The following is a 17331-nucleotide window of genomic DNA, read 5'->3' as shown; positions in this document are numbered from 1 at the left end:
GCCTTCCACTTTCTATTCAAATCTGTCTCTATTAACAAATCTCGCACACGTGTATTACAGAAGCATTCAGAAGGTTGAGATCATACAACCAAAACTGATGAATACCAATAAAGTGTAGGCAACCAGAAAACAGGGCTAAAACATAGCCACACCTGACAGCATCCAGTAGCATCTCTCAAGAGACTGTGAAAAGGACCATGCTATTTACTGGTCAATGGTGTCTTGTAGGGAGATGAAAACTTCAAATCTGAAACCAGGAAACATAGTAAAACCAGCAAGGCGTCCAGTGGCACCATAGAGATTAATGACATAATTGTTAGTCTTTCGGGTGCCACTGGACTCCCTGTTGGTTTTGGAGAAACAGACTAACACAGCTATCTCTGAAAAGTGTTTGATGACAATAGTGTTTCTATGAAGTCAAGATGCAATGGATTCTATCAAGCACTGCAGAATATATGTGCTTTTTTCTCTATTGTCACAAAAGGTGTTATTGAGATTATTACTTTTTAGATGGAGGATATGTCCTTTCAGTTGGGTAGACCTGGGGTTGTGAAACTGTGGAAAAATCATTTGTTATGATAATAGCACCCACTGTAAAGAGTCTTTTGCTTCCTTGAACATTTTAATGACAATTCTTCTCCAAAATACAGCCCAATTCCTAGATGGTTTCCTTGCAGACAAAAATTCAGATTCCATCCCATCCTATTGAAAACAGAGGCTCCATGAGTGTCCAGAACATTTCAGTAGCATGAGGCCTAAACAGATCTAGGGAAAGACTCCTTGTCCAGGCATTCTGGAGTATGTCCCATTAGGGCAGAATCCCCATTTGCATTTTCTCTTATGCTTTTTTCCTGGATAATCTTGCCCAAAGGCAAACCTGACCCATCCTAGTCTGATAGCAACTTTCTGTTCTAATAAAACAGTATAAAGCTAACATTAAGCATGGATTTATGACACCTTCGTCCAGTAGGCTCTCCTCATCCTCTGCATGGGCTCCAAACCCTAATGGGTTTCTACAACATTTGACATTGGAGACAAAGCAGAGCTGGAACACAAGGTACCTCTTTTGAGAAATATCTCTAACAATACAACTCTGATGCCAAAGTTGCAAATAAAAGGGGTGTCAGGTGGGAAGAGCCAGTTCGTAAGCAGTCCTTCCTTCAAAAAAGGAGCAAAGTGGAAGAGAAAAATCTGTTCCCTAGTTCACTCTCCATAAAGACATTACTTCATGAAGTTGGCTACCTGTCTGTATGTACAGGAGGAGGATCTCAAAGCCAGTCATGGGCAGTTCCATAGATGGGTGGCCACTGCAACTGTGGGAAGGCTGGAAGAAGCCCTGAAGAAACCTTCCCCTTTCCTGGTAGTGGCTTGTGGAGAGGGACTTGGAGGAGCAGCCGGGGAGAAGAAAAGGAGAGCGGGGGCACTGAAGGACACCACGGCCTCCTCATTGCTCCCTAACGGGTGGCCATGGGGGAGGGCGGCTATCAGCAGGAAGAACCTACCACCTCCATTTCCTTGAGAGGAGTCCTGCGGTGGATGGGGCTCGGAGGAAGCCATGGCCACCCCCTCGGGTTCCTCGGTGGCCACTTTCCCTCACGGAGGTGGCAGGCCCCCTCCCAGCTACCCCTAACCCCCAAGTGCCGCCCGGTCAGCCCCACAGCCAGCCCCCCCGGCCGGCGCTGCGCCGGGCTCCCCTCAGGTCCGACACCCCCATTTTTGGCGGTGGAAAGAGTTGGAAGCGCACCCGCCAGGGGCGGCACGTCGGAGGGGGCCCGGAGACGCGTGTCGAGGGCAGCCCCCCCCCTCAAGCTGGCGGGGAGCGGCACGAGGAGGCGGCGGGGGGGGGGGGAGCTCGCTCGCCCAAGCCACTGAGCGCGGCGCCCTGCTCCAGCGCGGCTGGCTGGTTACGCCAGCCAGCCCCGCCGCCCGCCCGCTGCCTCCCTCTCTCTCTCCTCGCCTCTGATTCTGCGCACAGCCGGCCCGGCGCCTGTCATTCCGCACCGCACAGTTTACTCCACGGCGAGCGGGGGAGACCGAGGCAGCCAGGTCCCGCCGCCCAGCATGGCTTCGGGGGACCTTTACGAGGTAGGGGGGCCGCCGGGGCGAGCGGCACGCCGCAGCCGGGCGAGGGCCGGGGGCCAGGGGAGGCAGCCGCGGGGGGCTTGTTTGGGAGACGCTTAGCGGAGCCTGCTTAGTTCCTGGAGAGGGGAGGAAATCGCCGAGGCGAGGGCTAGGGTGGGGGGAGCCGGGCTGGGGAGGAGAGGGGGCGCCGGGGGGAGCGCCCCCCTGCCTCCCCCCTTCGGTCTCTGCCTCCCCCTACTTTCCGTGGGGCCGGCGCTCAGCAGGCCTTGCAGGAGGGAGAAGGAGGAAGGAGTGAGCGCGAGCCGGAGTTAGCGGTAGGATGGGAGGCGTGAGGCGCCCGGAGAGTGGAGAAAGTCCAGGTAAAGTCATCGGCGGGGCTGGACGTGCTGAATCTGCAGATTTGGGGCGGGAGGGGAGGGGAGAGCAGGGGGGGGGGGGGAGGCAATGCGCCGCGGCGCTGCTGGGGAGGAGGGCGCAGGGATGGAGGCGGCTCCGCGCCTGGCCGTGCAAAGTGCAGGAGCAGGCGCCCGCTTGCTTCACCTTGCGCCTGGGGGTGGAGGTGGGAGGGGAGGGGAGATCAGAGGCTTCGCCGGGAGGGGATCGGGGCAGTGTCTGTGTGGGGGGGGGGGGGAAGGAGGTGGCTGTCAAAGTTTGGCAGGTCCCTGGGGGCTGCGGGGACCTCTGTGGCCAAGGGAGGAAGGGGAAAAGCTGGCGCTCGTTGCATCCTGCCCGGTTCCGTGCTTTCCCCCCCAGCCCCCATGTGTGCCATCCACAAGTCTGGCTGCTCCTTGCTGCGCCAAAAAAGGCACAAATTCCGATCTCCGACTGCACAACCACATCTGGCAGTCGTCTCGGCTCGCTGGATCCAGCCACGTTTTGGCCCTGGGCGCACCCCTTTTTAAACGTCTAAAGCAAGAACAAGGCTAATCCTCCTGCTGGTCCACAAGAGAATTTGGAGCCAAGAACTGCAAATACCTGGTCCAGCAAATGCATTCACCTGGATTTTGACAGAATTTGGGGTTTGAACCAAATTTTACCATCATTGAAATTAAAAAAAAAAATCATATCTATTCCTATGACTGAGACTGGGCCAGGATTCATCAAAGACCACCATCTTTTCTCAGTGGGATTGGAATAAGTTGACTTCTTGTTTACACTGTACAATTTGAGACTTGCAACCAAAAATTGTCATGTTCCAGTTCCATCCAAGTGCCAAGGTTTTAGCAGCACTCATGTACAATGATGCACCTGGGTCTGGTGCCACAGGAGTAGTGAGGCATGGTCTATTTTGATCATAGAATTTGGGCACTTGCATCTAAAACTCACAGGGTCTGTGATCAACTTTTCTCACAGGATCTGTGATCCGCTAGACTTTGTTTCCTTGACATAAATAGAACTTAGCCTCTCATACCTGAGATTTAATGCTCAGAGACATGTACTGATCTAAATTAATAGTCAACTTGTTTTCCTCCATTTCTTAATAGACTTTGTAGTGTAGGGTTTGTAATTAGTTATTATGGTATTGCCTCAACTTTATCTGTGCTCTGTCTTTTGTCATCTATAAAAGATCTATCAAGGATGACTTTGGCCCATAACTCTCAGTCAAATAAAGGTTTCGTTCAGCTCTTCTTTTATTGCCTATTTGTAACTTCTGGGGATCATGGAGAAGTTTTAAATAGCTTTGCATCCCAGAGACATTTCATTACAGGTCTAGATTGGTTCTGAAAGGAAACAAGCACATACTGTTAAAATTGACACTGGCTGTGTCATTACAGCTCCTATTTATTAATAAAAATCTATATTCTGAATGAGTAGGTGGCCTATAGGAATGGGGAAAGGGCTCTATATTTAATATCATGTATTGTGTAGAAATTCTGCAATTAACAATGCAACATGAAAATGATATGTGAAATCCAGAGTTGTAATCTAAGAAGCACACTGAATCATGGTCATTTTAAAGGCACTAGTCTAGTCTGTTGATTGTACCATGAATTGCACCTAGGCAGTGTAGTATATGATATAGTTTGCAGCCTGTGGATCATTCTTTATTGTTCCTTTTGGACTGTTTTTGCTTATCAGTATGCTTATCTATAATAGAGAAGAGATGTGTCCATTAGAACAGGTAAGTGAAAGAATGGATCTCTGCCTCTACTTTGTTGATATGTCTAGAACATGACCTTCTAGAATGGTACATAGTATTAGATTATGGTGTTTGTGTCAAGCTGCTGGGAAAAGCAGGTACAGTGCTAAGTTAGCAATTCAATCCATGTGGTGTAAAAACCTTTTCACTGTGAAGCTACTTCTGACTGGGGCCAGAGAGAACTCCTGGAAAACTGAATAGTTTATATTCTGACATGCTACAAGTAGGCAGCTGGTAGGCTTTGGTTAAATGACTGCTAAACCTCCAAACACAAGCGCACACAACCCCCCTCCCACATCTAACAATCTCTTGGGGTTTCCTGGAGTCGTTAGGAAGAAACTTCTAACAGTTGGGTAGATAGTGATGTCAATTACCAGTTCGGTAGCATAGGAGAAGATGTTATCACTGTGAACATGTGGTGTATTTGGAGTCAATACCTCATTTTTGATGGTATGTGGCAGTGTTTTGTTGCATTTTTGGCCAAGTAAAATTTTTTTATGGCACAAGGCATGTTAAATAGCTTAGAATTGTCACTTTTAACAGGTTGCTCTTCTGAGTGATTTAGGGCTTAAAGCACTCCACATAACATTTTTATCGTAGATACACCTTATCAATCTATTAGGTATGTACAGGACTGCCTGAATAATAGCTCAGTCCTTCAAAGAATTTTATGGCAGTTTTGTGAATCAAGCAAGTGCAGTTATCTCTATAATAGTAAGCAATTGTTATGGATAAAAATTATTTTAGTACAGCTGATTAAAGTTATAGTAGTCATAACTAAAAAGAGTATATTGCATTATTACCCTCTAACCCACATCCTTCCATGTCTACATCATGTAACATATGAGAAACATAATTCAGTGCAAAACCTTACATTTTGAAAACACGATATGTGATGTTTTATATATATTTAAAATAAAACAGTTCATCCATTTTGTATTATTAAATTATTTTAAAGATAGATTTTTTTCAACACAATGTTGACTTCAAGATAAATAAGTGAATCTGTGGAAGTTAAAGGAAATTTAAGATTACAGCCAAAACATCTACAGTAAATTACGTTGCCCTGCTGTCCTTTTCATTGTCAAATGATTTCTATGGGTTGGATTCTCTAGTCCAGTACCCTCAGAACCTGACCAGTGTAGAACCAGAGAATTTGCCGAACCACAGAAGGTCAATATTATCTAGCATCATTACCAATATTTCCACTGTTTTCTTGGCTTTTAGAAGACATTTAGGGGTAAATTAAAGCTAAATAACAGCACAGAATATCGAGAGCCAGGACTGGTGGCTGTAAACAAACTTTATGGGACTGCCGGAAACTTGGCTACACACATGCTAAGTGGACGTCTGGCTAACTAAAATCGTGCTGAACCACAAATGTTGCGGGATCAGAGAGCGCCAGCTAGAGAGGTTTGACATGTAGTCACCTGTGTTTGAAATATGTTGTAATTATGTAGGATTACAAATTGGTTTTCATTTACTCTACAAAATGAGGATCATGCCTAGAGATTTCTATGCTTAATGATAATAGGGTTCTAGGTGTGTGTATCTTAGAACCAAGACGTGTTCATTTAAGGATCTCTTGCATGAGATATTATTAGAAAGTAGGTGCTAATTTTGAGGACAACAAAAGCAAATATTCCTTTTTGTGTAGAAATTGAACTTTTCATTTAAGAAATTTTAGATTAAATTGAACTTTGGAGAGGCACTCAGATATGATGATGATGAGCATAGTATAAGGCAGAGAATAGAATAGAATAGAATAGAATATTAAGCACAGCTACGCATTTGCAGGTTGAACAAAAGGCCAGTTTTGGTTTGCTTGTTTTGACATGCTTATGACTCTGAGCTTCTCCAGATGGGTAAGAAGATTCTTTATGTCTATATTTTCTCAGGAGATGTAATTTTTTTAATATTTAAGAAATATGTAGCACAATGTTTAGAAAAATAAAATTTAAATAAAAGTTTAGCAACCAAATACCAACTATAGTGCTTTCTAGCTTAGACAATTTATTGAAAGTATTGATGCAATGTCCTTATTAATCTCAGTAACAAAGAGATTAGGTAAAATAATAAGAATAAATTTCAACATTTCTCACTGGTGGTCATTAATTTTGCTGTTATTTCCTTGGTATATCCTTTTGTATTCTCCATCTTGAGTTCAGTTCCAACACTTAAGACCCTTTCTTAACAAAATTAGATCATCTAAGAAGGCTATTGCACTGGTATTAATTATGAGGTTTACTTCAAACCACTGCATACAAATTTTTTTCTGGTAAAGAAAATGCAACTCAGTCCAATAAAACATGAGTGCTGGCTTATGACGACGAATATCTGATATCATTTATCAATAACACGCAGAAGCTTTTGAAGCTCAATAGGACGTATTTGTTTTGAAGTGCATTTTTTATTTTGAGCTGATATTTTCTATATTATTCTTATTGTTTATAATAAACCCATATAATCAGAGCTTTTGGAACAATGAGATTCAAACTAAAACATTTTCTCAGTTTTTTTAAAACTACTGGAAAGCCTATTTATGGTAGCTTATTAAACAATTTAAAGATCTAATGAACTAGCAGCTAAGGTTCTTGAAAGGAATGTAGCAGGTAGAGATCTCTGGACCACAGTAATTTAATCGTTATTTAAAACTATTAGCCACTAATGGACATTTTTCAATGAAGTGTTGCTTTACTTGAAAGGTGACTTTTTAAAAAACGGAACTGTCTTAATCAAGAGAAACAGTGCCTGCATGTATTCATGTTTACCTACATCAGTAACAAAAATAAGATTTAATTACATTTTATTCCTGTTAATACAGCTTTGTGAGAGTGAGCTGTAGTCTATTCCTACTCACATCATCAACAGGATTGCTAATTAAGCTCCAAGTTGCAGTGTCAAATTCTTCTGTCAATTATACTTGTGCTCACTGCATAGCTATTGGCGAGGGCAGAATCTGAAAACAGTGGTGCTACACAGTTGTAAAAGAGGGCATAATTTGGCCCACAGAATTCTTGTAACCTGCATGGATGTGTAAATCATAAAGAATGCAACATGAATTTCACATTTCTGTTTAAGTTTACAGAACAAAGGTTTAGAAATTGTCTTTTGGCTCATAAACTGAGCTAAGGGGATTACCAGTCTTTAAGGCATCATAAAGATGGAAGCATAAGTGGGTAAGGAATGGTGTCCCTAGCCTCTGTTTGTCAGAGGGTGGAGATGGATGGCAGGAGAGAGATCACTTGATCATTACCTGTTCGATTCCCTCCCTCTGGGACACCTGGCATTGGCCACTGTCAGCAGACAGGGTACTGGGCTGGATAGACCTTTGGTCTGACCCAGTATGGCCATTCTTAAGTTCTTATGTTAATGCTCTTTTCATGGAGCCACTTTTCCATATAGTGCCACACTATAAACTGCTCTTATCTTATGGAAAATTTTTGGGGATTCGATTTTAAAACAATTTCATTCCCTCATCATTCATTACAGAGGTAACTTTCTTGAAGACCGAATATTTGTTTAAGAAGTAAATATGCTTCTTTCCAAACCAAAGTCACCCTCTTTATTGACATAATAATTGGCAGTTGTAGGAGTAGGCATGACATCACAATTGATGACTTCAAGTGGAACATAAGGAGCACATGATTTTCTGCCCTCATTCCAACAACATTTTCATTATTTATAAAAATATAATATATTTAGGCTGATTCTCAGCAGATGTAAACTGGTATACTTCTCTTGACTCTAATATTGATTGCAATAGGAATAAGCCTATTTATACTAGCTGATGATTTGGCCTCATTAATTTCAAGCAAAACTATTTCTAAAGAGAATGCATTATCAAGTCTCTATGTAAAATCAGTTATGTGACCATAAACTTCTGTTTCATTGTGTCACTGAAGGATTATCACATCCATTAGTATTTGGAAAACTTAACTTTTACTTAATTTAAGATAATTTGTACAAACATTACTGTAGTTCAGTTGGCAAAAGTCTCACTGGTGGGGTGAAGCTATCTGGGTACAAATCCACACTAAATTTGATCTTGTACCTAATGGTGAAAGTGTTATGTAGTTTAGAGTGCGAAATGTGCTGGATGAGAAATTAAATTTATTATGTATCAACCTTTCAATAAGAAATTAAATTGAGGTTCCTCTATTCATGGCTTGTATTTCTGAATATTAAGGAAAAAGTTTCAAAATACTCTTAGAAAAGGATAGGGGATAATTCTGGCAATGCTCCCTCTGTTAAGGCATACCTGCAGCTGTGTCACGATAGCATTGTAATGTACATGCATCCTAGATTAACAAAGGTTTTTTTCCACCAGTGTAATTAATCCATCTCTTCAAGAGGAGGTAGCTATGGACCTAACCACATCTATGCTAGGCACTAGGCCAACCTATCTATAGTACAGTACTCAGGCTACAATTTTGTTCACAACCCTGACTGATGTAGTTGGTTCGATCTAATTTTTAAGTGTAGACCAGGCCTTAGTACAAGACTCTGATGTCAAAGCTATATGAAACGTTACTATGCACACAGTGGCTATCACGTTTACCTATGTTGTCACTGTTACCAGTATTCAAATTCCTCATTGCATTGGAAATTGCTTTTGGATATTTTAAGTATGTAAGCTATTGTAAACCAAATGATTTTCTATCATGTGTTTTATGATCATCTTGATGAAGTTCTTTCATTCACAGCATGATATAGTTCCTCTAAATGTAGGTTAGCTCAGGAATGTGTATGTGATAAACTGGTTCCTGATTGGATAAACGATTGAAAATGAACTTTCTATGATATAGTTAAACCACCATTAAATATACAAGATTAAGTATATTTCTCAAAAGAAATTAAAGTGAGCGTCTTTCCCTTCTTTGTCTAGAGCCATATAGAATCACATCATAACTTTTCTGATAGCATTTGGTAAACTACAAAAATGTAAAAATATAAAATGTATTTCCGTTAGATTTGTATTTTATTCAAAATTATCATGTAATAATGTAATTCTTTGTACTTTGGAAGTTAAAATATATTTAGAACACACCTAATACAAATAATTGTGACATTCAAACGTGAGCTGATATTGAGGAAAATTTGCTATTTTTTTCATCAAAGGCGTAATTGTAATGGCTAACTATTCAGTGAATAATGTTTCTTTGTCCATTCATTTGACTTTTAGCAGTGTTGCACTTTCTTGGCTTTTGTGTATTTTCATCAGCATAGATTATTTGTTGTTACCTCATTTATATATCTTGGCAAAAAATTTCATAATATATTTTATGACATAAACATCTTGGTGTTGTCAACAAACTGGATTAAAGAGTTAACTATTCTTTTTATATAAGTGAGTGGAATTATGTAGAGTTTGTATCAAACCATTTAAACATATGTAATATTTACAGGGGTAGAAATTATCATGAGTTTATGAGCCTCAACATGTTATACATAAAGGATAATAAGATTATTCTTCTGTTCCTAGTGAAAGAAAACTGGTCTTTTGCTTTGTTTAAACAGTGCTACAGGAGCTTTGTTTATTCCAAAGTCCTTATCCTGGAGATTGCTGGTGTTATACAGCAATGGAGGAAGTATGGTGTGTCTATTTTCTTTTCTCACACACCAATTGTAATATTGTCATAGATAGATACATGTAGAATTCAGTCTTCTGTAGTTATCAGTTATAATTTAAAAAGTGATCTGCATATTGCTGCATATTTATGGTTTCTCATATCTTTCTTGATATTGTTTAGGTTGAAACAGATGGACATTGTAAGATCCAGTGATTCTTGCTTTAATTTATCAACGTAGGGGAAATAGATCACATACTAGAGTGCATCCTGATATTACCTATTACCTAGCATGATAGACAATCATGGCAATGGAAACAGTGCTGAAAAAATACCTGCCAAAATATCTTTTTCTTTGCAAACTGCTGTTGCGTCACTTGGGATAGGATTTTTGCTGTACCTCTTGGAGGTGCAGCACAAAACTTGCAGCTCAGATGGAGTGGGGACTAAACTGGCTTTAAGCCACCTTTGTATGCAACTGATGCTGGGTTGTTCCAGAGGCTGGCACAACTTAGGTAGCCCATCCCCAAGTGCCTACGGTTGGCAGTATCACCCAGAATCTCCACATGCTGTGGTGCGTGCAAACATGTTACGCTTAATAAATAGGCCCTCGTTATTATTTTGAAATAACTTCCCTTATTTCAAAATAATCCACACTGCCAAGCCCGTTATTTCGAAATAAGGGGCTGGTTATTTCAAAATAAATACTCCTGCTTTCCACAAGGAATAACACTTATTTCAAAATAGTTATTTGGGGCTTTTTTATTTTGAAATAATTTCCTAGTATAGACATGCCCCAGTAGTGATAAACTTGACTAACCACCTCAATTCTGGCTGAAAATCCTTGCAAAAGAAATGATAAATTAAAAGGCATTTTAGTGGTATGTGTAGAATGAATTAACCTGTAAAATCAGTGTTGTTGTAAAAATATAGTAATGAAAAAAGGTGTTTCTAATAGCCTAAAATAGCATTCTCCTGTTTTATAATTTTGCTTTTAACAGAGAAATCATTTCAAGATCTGTGCTGGGAGAATTTATTCCAGGGTTTGAGGTGCATCTTCAGAAATACCCACACACTATAGAATTTTATGTTTTCTTCCTCAATGTGAAAATGCCTCATTTGAATACACTACCACTTGCACACAACCATTAACTTTTGTTTTAGTAACATTTCAACAAAACCTTATTAAATGGCTAAATCCTTTTTCCTTATTACCCTTCATCCAAATACTGATTATTAGTATATTTTAATGTAAACAGCTATCTCTTGTTCAGCAAAACTGGTCCACTTTCAATGAGGCCAGAATTCATTTTTTACAGTATCACATTCTCATTCATTGTGATGTTATGAGCTATGCTCGGACATCAAGGAGACTAACAGGCTAAAAGAGAGCTTCTGTTCACATAGCTTACTAGTCACCCAGGATAGGAGAAGAAGGACAAAAAAAGAACTTTACTGTATGATAAAGTTTGATGAAAGATTACCTTTTTTCCCATGTGGTTGGGATATGTCAATGGATTTTCCCCTAAAATGTGTGCTTAGAATTTCCTCAAACTACTAACAGAATGTCTTAGATTATTAAAGCCTCATTAATTTATAGGCTGTATTAACAAGAATGAAAATCATTACATTTAACAAAATAATATACTGAATGAATTCCTCCTTCAGAAACCTCATTGTGATAGGATCGGAGGCGTTTCAGAGTCAGAAGTGTGGCAAGAAAGGTAGAGCATATCCTGACTACTATTGTTGAGAAATTCCTGCTGAGTGTAGTTCATGGAAGAACAAAGTACACAAATGGAGTTTTTGCTAGAATCAAGAATGACTTCTGGAACATTTGGAGAGGGAGTTGAGGCAGGTGAGCTCAGAAAATTCTCTCATGATGAGCATGAATAGAGAGAAAACATTGAAAGTCAACAGGAGCATGAATGGAGGAGACTTTGGTGTTCATGAATCATCAGAAGATTTTATGTGATGAGAAGTGACTTATTTGAGGGTTTCCGATATAACAACTTCTCAGTTGCCAAAAATTGCAGGTATTATTATGGCAGCTCTATATGAATGTGAGGATGGATACTTTAGAAGAACTCCAGTAATCAAGCATATATTTCATTATGCACCATAAGATAGAAAAGGAATATATCACAAGTAATGTAATCAGAATGACAGGAATTACACAGGAATTATAAAACAAAGATGCTTCCATGTACTGATGTCCCCACACAAATACAAGAAGAATGTAAAATTAACTAGAAGTAATACTTAATTACGGAGAGGATGACAAAGAGGACATAACTGAAACTTTGTGGTTGATTAAAGTAACTGAAAACTGGAGCATAACAATCTCAGTTGAGACATCATCATTTACTCCCATTTTGGAATGTTACGTGCACTCTGTGTAGAAAAGGAAAAGGCAGGAATATAGGAAGCACAATATTTACCAAGTCAGATACACTTAAGTGGTAAAAATGGTAGAGTAATACTTAGAGATGCAGGAAGAAAGAGCCAAAAGAAAATTCAGTGGGCATTTGCTGCAGATCCTCAGGACTGGAGAAGTTCAAGAATGAACAAATTTTGGCACAAATTTCCATGAACTTAGTACTTCAGAATACTTTTCACTGGAAACAAGTTAATTACCCAGATAGCTACTGCGTAGCCAGTATGACTAAATATGCATCAACATTCTAGACAGCACTGTGTTCCCAGAAGTCAAAAAGTAGAGATTTTAACCCTATAAACCTAGATCCACATTTTGCTGGTGAGTACAAAAGAACAGGAACTTTTTGAGACCAGAAGGGTAACAGCAGCATGTGAAGTGAGGTGCATGCTTATTGCACACAGCATTGACCATAACAGCTGTGTTCCCTCTACATCCAGTCAAAGCACTGCTACAGTTCAATCAGCACTCCCCACCAGTTCTAAGTGCACAATCACAGTGGGCAAAACTACCTATCTTGGGAGACCATCTTGGTTACAACAGTGCTGCATCCCTTTGAGATGGAGGGCCACTCCTGTGGCCCTGTCATTAGCCTAAGGTTGTCGATTGCTGATTTACGTTATTTTTACTTACATTAGGAGTATTCTCTCCTGTTTTACACTCAGAGAATATACTGTCTTCCCATCCAAATGACAAAGGAATGGTTCTGGCACACTTTTTTGAATACTGTTGGGCACTTCAAATCAGGGCATGGTTGTAGAATTCATGGGTCTCCCACGCAGAAGGAGTCGCAGGGTTAAAACAATACCAGCATAGCAGCAGAGGCCTGTGTAACTTGCTTAAGAACAGGTGCTTTCCACCAAGTTTCTCCTCTTATCAGGTTTTCAGAATTTACTCCAGACCTTGTTGAACCCATTAGTGGTCTGTTAGTTATTTGGGGGCACTAAGGGAATAAATAATGCTTTCAGATTTAATACCAGAGTTACTGCTTTGTGACCTGACAGCAGCAGGAGGGGCAGTAGAAAAATCTACCCTCCCATGTTTCCAGTAAAGAATGTTCTGATGTCACTGCAAGAAGACTCAGTCTCCTCCCTGCCTATTATTCTCCTGCCTCATCCTCTCCAGCAAAAAATTACTCTGGGTGCCTTTCCCATGCACTGGCATGCACTTTCATCAGATGACAGATTAAAGTAGGAGTACTGAGGTGGATTTGCCATCTCTCCCTACTGACCAAGGCTCTATACAAACAACATGATGCACCACATTTGTCAAGTGGATCAGGACAATAGAAGCTGCAAGTTAAAAAGGCAACGTTTTTTCTTTCACGTGTAACAGACATGAATTATTGTTCTTACCCACCTTTTGCTTGAACATCAGTAGGACACACTTAGGTCAGTAAATATCACAGTTCACCATGTGGATTGAGTCAGTCCTGGTTCACAGTCTTGTATGAACTATGGATTTTGCTGCCCCTTCAAGAAATTGTTAGCAGAACCCGAGGAAGACAGTCTCTCCTGGATGAGTAACTTGTCTGCCTTTTCCCAGCTTTGTCACAAGCAAAATTCTTTTTCCCCATCAATATTCTCTGACCCTGAAACAACAAACTGGCTGTCTGACACCAAGGATAAGTATTTACAGTGCCTGTCAATGCTAGTACAGCTCTCACTGTTAGATATGGTATCAAATATTGCAGTATATATGTAGTTACCAGTTGCTGACAAGCCAGTGAGTGCTGTGTTTTAAATTCTTCCACACCTGTGCCACTGTTGTAGCTCTGATGTATCTATTCTATCAAATGTCAGTGACACCCTGCCATTTTTAGTACTCAACAACTTTTTTTTGCTTGTGAACTGGACTTCTTTTTGTACATTTTAACTGTGCAAATTTTCTCCAGAGGCTGTCAACAACTTATGTGTAGTACACAGAGAAGAGGGGCATTGCATAATGAACAATAAACATGCTTATGCTACCCAACTGCTTTTTTAATTAACCATACATCCCCTGTCCTTCAACGTTAGAGTGTTCATACACCAATTTCTTCAGTCCATTTCAGGATTTGTGAATAAATCACAGTCTAGAAGTTAAGTAGAAAATTTTCTGTTGCTGCTTCCATTCTCATGCTACAACCATAATTCCTTCAGTAGCAGGTATCACTTTTGTCTTAACATTATTACAGTTTCTGGTGACATTTCAGATTCCCAAGTTAAACTGATTTCTTGTGTAGCTCATTCATTATCGGACTGCATCTCTCTAGGCAAACAACCACCATCCTCCCCCCAAGTGTGGCTCCTGCTGTCCCCGGCAGATGGCCATTCCAAAATCTTACAACATCTCTGCTATTCATGGGCTGAAATAGGATAGGAGTTGATCTGAGGTAATCTTAACCAGCATGTGCACCAGCATATCACACCTGAAAGTTTAAGACCTAAGGTTGTTTAAGACCTACAGCCAGAACTGTAAGGATTTGTTGAATATATATTTGAACACATGGACCCTTAAATATAGTGGCATTTGATTAAGGAGATGTCCACCAGATTTGTAATTCTTGTAATATTTCCAGGATTAAGTGCTTATTTGATTAATAAGCCTCACATCTAACAGAAGAACTAATAGTAAGGCCTAACTTTTAATTTCCTCTCCAATGGATTCTTCTGTACTGGAATAGTAATGTAGCTTTGCTTTGCGTGGCCAAATACAATCTAATTTACTAAAACAGACATGGGTGGCTTCCAGAATTTCTATATTACTTTTACTTCCTTGGTGACAGCTGTTCAACTAGAACGGTGGCTTCTCACTGTTGTGTCTGAAAGATCACACTCTGTGAATTAATGGTGCTAAAACTGGGGATAACTGAAGCTGCAGCTCATTTAAGGAAGAACATTAGTTTTAAAGAGCATAATACATTCTATATATAATAGAACCTCAGAGTTATAAATTGACTGGTCAACAACACAACTCATTTGGAACCAGAAGTACACAACCAGGCAAGAGTGGGGACCGAAAAAAACAAGTGGACTCCAGCCCCAGTCTCGGTCCCACGGGCTGCAACCCTATTGCCTCTCTCCCACTGTCCCTCTTGCCATTAGACTCCCAGGCTCTCTGAGCATCTGTGGTCATGCCGGACGAGGTATTTTGCTAGACCAGGAGAGTGCTGTTTGTTGGAGGTACAACATGTACTTTGTAACACTTGAAAACTGAGAAATAGGCATATGAAATATAGTAGGGTTTTATAAAATAATATGCTAACAGGCAGCTTGAAGGGCCAGGCATCCTAATGGTTAGAGCTCGTGGCTCTCATTTCCCCTGCTTGGTTGAGGAGCCTCAGTCTTTAAGGAAGAGAGGGGAGGGGCATATGTGGATCCAGACTTTCTCTATCCAGCATGTCCCAGCCCAGGGCCCTGTGTATGTCTGCCCCTGAATAGAGGTGCAGAGCAGGTCATTCCTATCAGAGATTCAAATTCACTGCCCTGGAATACTTCCTACCAGACTGTTCAGTTGATCCCTGTAGTGTAATTTACTGAGTGGTCTACTTCCTGTAGGGTCCCTTCTTGGTCTTGGGTGGCATTTCACCATAGTCTCAGCCTCTTCAAGCAGGAGAGCTGCATGTTGTTGGGGGCAAACTCCACAGTGTCTGTGGAGTTCACTTATTTAACTCAGGTGCTGAAGGCTCTTAAGTTTCCTTCACAGTCTCTCTTGTCTGGGGAGACAGGGCTTACTCCCTGTTGGCTGCTTAGGCTGGCAGGCTAGCACTCCTTCCCCTCAAGTGTGGGGGGGAAGTGGCTAGCTCCTGCCTCTTCACCAGTGAGCCCCAAACTGAGTCTGTCTCTTCCTTGCTCCTCACCTCCAGGTTGGTATAGGCTGCACATATAGTGGGGTGGGGCTAGCTGGGCCAAAAGGCTCTCTAACCTCTGTTGTGCTGACAGTTGTCCTGCTTCATCACACACATCTAGTATCGAAAGGTGAAAAGCATGGTAAATATAGCACATAAAAGGCTTATACCTAAATATTGTAAAATTTCCATTAGAAAAATCTTCAACTGAACATTGTTGACCTTACGTTCCAAAGTGCTGGTGGGATTTGGTTTTGCATAGTTATGAACTTAGCACAGTTTAAATGATGCATCAAAAGCTAATAATGGTGTAATGTCAATGCTTTTTGACTTCTACTAAGACATCATCCACAGCCTTCGGCACAGATGATTAGGGAAAGATCTGATATAAAAGATTCTAGTTTTCTTAGGGGAATATTTCATTTACATATATTAAAAACAAACTGCTAGTGCTATAGTCTGATCTTTTCTTTTTTCTCTTTACGAGTCCCCGGTAAAGGGGTTTTCAGACAGAGAGCAAAAACAACACAGGACCACCCCAGGTCCCGACCAAGAGAAAACTTCCCAATCTGTACACACCCCAAAAGGCAGTGGGGACTGTTAGCTGATCTATTCAAGAAAGAGAGTGGCTACTTGCAATAAAATGTACATGTAAATAAAAGACTGTAGCAGGGAATGGAGAATTATGCTGGGGGAGTGAACAAGGGAAAAAGTGTTTGTTAACAGACTCCCCTTTTCCTTCTATCTCACAGTCCCTTGTGCTGCTGATTTTCTCTTCATCTAAGTGTACCCTCCTCAAGGAAGTAGTAACCCTCCAATACAGCACAAAGATTGGAGATAGGTGGATCAGAACCAACTTCCTAACTGCAGGGACAGGCAGTTGATTGCTTCATATTCTTGATCACCAGAGCAGACATAAGGGGGGGGGGGGGAGAGACTCCTTCCAAGTTAACAAAATCCCTTCCTCCTGCTTTTGGCCAGAAATCTTAAACCCAGTGACTTTTCATTTAGTGAGTTCTAAAATAGCTTGGTCAGCTCAGGACACTTCCCTGTCTGTTTGAATGTCAGAAGGCAACTTATACTCCCATTGTGGGTCACACTGAAAATTTGATACTCCATACCCACCTGCAACATCATCTCTTTGAGTGCAGTTGCCATATTTTGCAGTTAGCTATGGGAGAGTCACACACTTTTTCCAGGAGACAGGGATAAAGTGGACTACTGTATGAAGATTAAGTCATTGGCAATCTGGATATGTCTTTGGGCTTGTCTA

At 40.9% G+C, this 17331-nt stretch overlaps 1 protein-coding gene across 1 annotated transcript in view; it reads left to right on the top strand.

Moving 5' to 3' along the window:
* The first annotated feature begins 1477 nt into the window (after window positions 1–1477).
* CDYL2 (chromodomain Y like 2) overlaps window positions 1478–17331 on the top strand; it is a 109606-nt gene continuing 93752 nt past the window's right edge. The window contains exon 1 of the mRNA XM_075940014.1: window positions 1478–2085. Within this exon, the coding sequence (XP_075796129.1) occupies window positions 2062–2085 (24 nt within the window). The 5' untranslated portion in view covers window positions 1478–2061. The remainder of the gene's footprint in view (window positions 2086–17331) is intronic.

The sequence above is a fragment of the Pelodiscus sinensis genome, chromosome 12, assembly GCF_049634645.1.
Source record: "Pelodiscus sinensis isolate JC-2024 chromosome 12, ASM4963464v1, whole genome shotgun sequence".
Classification (NCBI taxonomy): Eukaryota; Metazoa; Chordata; order Testudines; family Trionychidae; genus Pelodiscus; species Pelodiscus sinensis.
The sequence above is the reverse complement of the archived record's forward strand: the minus strand, read 5'-3'. Positions and strand labels throughout refer to the sequence as shown.